Source organism: Aplysia californica, unplaced genomic scaffold (genome assembly GCF_000002075.1).
Source record: "Aplysia californica isolate F4 #8 unplaced genomic scaffold, AplCal3.0 scaffold01670, whole genome shotgun sequence".
Classification (NCBI taxonomy): domain Eukaryota; kingdom Metazoa; phylum Mollusca; class Gastropoda; order Aplysiida; family Aplysiidae; genus Aplysia; species Aplysia californica.
This window is the reverse complement of record NW_004798940.1, coordinates 21,548-24,035: the sequence shown is the minus strand read 5'-3', so window position 1 is coordinate 24,035 and position 2,488 is coordinate 21,548. Positions and strand designations below refer to the sequence as shown.

Here is a 2,488-nt window from a genome sequence, read left to right as displayed (position 1 = left end):
CCGTCTACCTAAAAGCGGTTTCGCTGTACGTGGGTGAGCTTCTCTGATTGTTAATTTTTCAATTGGGTTAAAATCGTTTAAATATTGCATCTCATCTGGGAATGACTATAAGAATCAGGCGAGAGTTTTACCTTAGTACACACTATGGTTGCAGCTGTCCCACGCCCGTCCTACCCCAGAACAAATGTACCTGCCCATGTCATGACTCCGAACGTAGTAGATGTTGTGTGTTGTTGTGTGCTTGTTAGCTTGTTTGTTTGTTTGTTTGAGTAAAGAGAGTCCATCACATCGACACAACGATGGTCATTTAATGCTGGGAAAAAGTAAGACAGACAGACAGACAGACAGACAGACAGAGCAGAAGGAAAGTAAAGAAATAGAACCTACCAGTAGCGCCCTCCAACCACCAACCATGATTTTAAGAAAAAAGAAAAAAACAAGCAAAAAAACTGTTGACACTAAGAGTAAGACAGATAGACAGACACAATGGAGAGAAAGAAAACAAGTAGGACCTACCAGAGACACACCCACTTTTACAATCAGTATTCTGAAAACAATCCCACAAACAATCAAAACAACCACCCCACACAACCACCACACACAACCAGCGGGCGTCTGCGAGACTCACAGGTAGACAAGGTCAGCCTCTTGTCGCACAAGGTCGTTCTTCTCGCTGACCAGTTGGAACCACTCCACCATCAGGTCGTCGTCATCCTCCTCAAGGACGTTTACTATAATAAAACAAGAGGTTGATCAGCTGTCACCTTTACTACAACAAAACACAACAAGCAAGTAATAATAATAATAATAATAAATTGCATTTATATAGCGCTCTATCCCATACTAGTATAAGCTCTGAGCGCTCTACACCAGTCACATGATCATTCTTCACAACAAAGCAAGTCCATTGGTGAGCTATGCTGTAGGCCATATGTGTGTATACAAAATGTGTGTGAGCTGTGCTGTAGGCCATATGTGTATACAAAATGTGTGTGAGCTGTGATGTACGCCACATGTGTATACAAAATGTGTGTGAGCTGTGATGTACGCCACATGTGTATACAAAATGTGTGTGAGCTGTGATGTAGGCCACATGTGTGTATACAAAATGTGTGTGAGCTGTGATGTAGGCCACATGTGTGTATACAAAATGTGTGTGAGCTGTGATGTAGGCCATATGTGTGTATACAAAATGTGTGTGAGCTGTGACATAGGCCACATGTGTGTATACAAAATGTGTGTGAGCTGTGACATAGGCCATATGTGTGGACAAAATGTGTGTGAGAAGTGGGAAGTACTGAGAACAATACCATTTTAGGGCGATGGAGATTTATAGTATTTTATAAACGTATCAATAAAAGTTTTTAAATGTAGATCTAGCCTTAATTGTTGTGGAAGAACATGATGAAGTAAAGACAAATTGATACAAACTGCTGTACAAAGTATGGACGACATTGATTCACCCGTTAAAGAAATAGTATTTTTTGAGGACAAGTTGCGCCAGGAACTTTGACAGAACTATCGGTGCGTTTCTTGTCAGTTGAGCTTTTCAAAGAAACAAGCTGTCAGGAACACAGTCAGACACACAGCAAACACACATCAGTCAGTTAGTTTTAGTAGAGGTTTTACAGCGCTCACAACTGAATAAGGTCATAACCTTTACCACATTACTGCTACATTAACCTTTACCACACTACTGCTACATTAACCTTTACCACATTACTGCTACATTAACCTTTAACACACTACAGCTACATTAACCTTTACCACATTACTGCTACATTAACCTTTAACACACTACTGCTACATTAACCTTTACCACACTACTGCTACATGCTGCTTTTCCTCAAAGTCTTCCCAACTTCTGTGTTACCCAGGTTCCTCCAACAACATTGAGTGAAATCACAACAGATGGATGGCTCCTTTCTCTCCTTGGTACAGCCTTGTTCTGTCAGTTTGTGAACCAGTGTACTCCGTCACTTTGTGAACCAGTGTACTCCGTCACTCCGGGGTCTTTGTGAAGTTACCACACAAGATGGCAAAGACTTGAACAAAAACTGTCTCAATAAGCACATCTGGGTCTCTCTTTCACCACAAGGTGAGTGGACTTAGACTGGCTCACACTCATCTACATGTGCCAATCAGGCTTCCCCCACCTAGGTGACAGCTTCCAACAAGATCGTGTGACGTCAGCAAAACAAGCAACAACAACCAATTTGAAGTTTGGAGTTTTCAAAAATATGAAAACAGAAAGATATGTCCCCGAAATTCTTGCGTCCCTCAATTTGTGTGAGTTTTCCAACCAATGAATGAACCAGAACCGTTTGACTTAGTTAGCAGTATAGGGTTTAACTTACCAACACAAAGGAAACATACAACAAACAAGAAAAGTAAAAGAAAACTATAGGTAAAAAAAGTTTAAAAAATAATTAATTCCCCGGGCAGGAACATTCAAAAATCAAAATTCCTTCCCAGACCATGGGACTTT

The 2,488-nt window shown here is 40.8% G+C and overlaps 1 protein-coding gene across 1 annotated transcript in view; it reads right to left on the bottom strand.

Annotated features, from left to right (window-relative positions):
* LOC101863564 (MICAL-like protein 2) overlaps window positions 1-2,488 on the bottom strand; it is a gene marked incomplete at its 5' end in the record, with an annotated part of 39,518 nt that overhangs the window by 15,527 nt on the left and 21,503 nt on the right. The window contains 1 exon segment of the mRNA XM_005113156.3: window positions 629-731. Within this exon segment, the coding sequence (XP_005113213.2) occupies window positions 629-731 (103 nt within the window).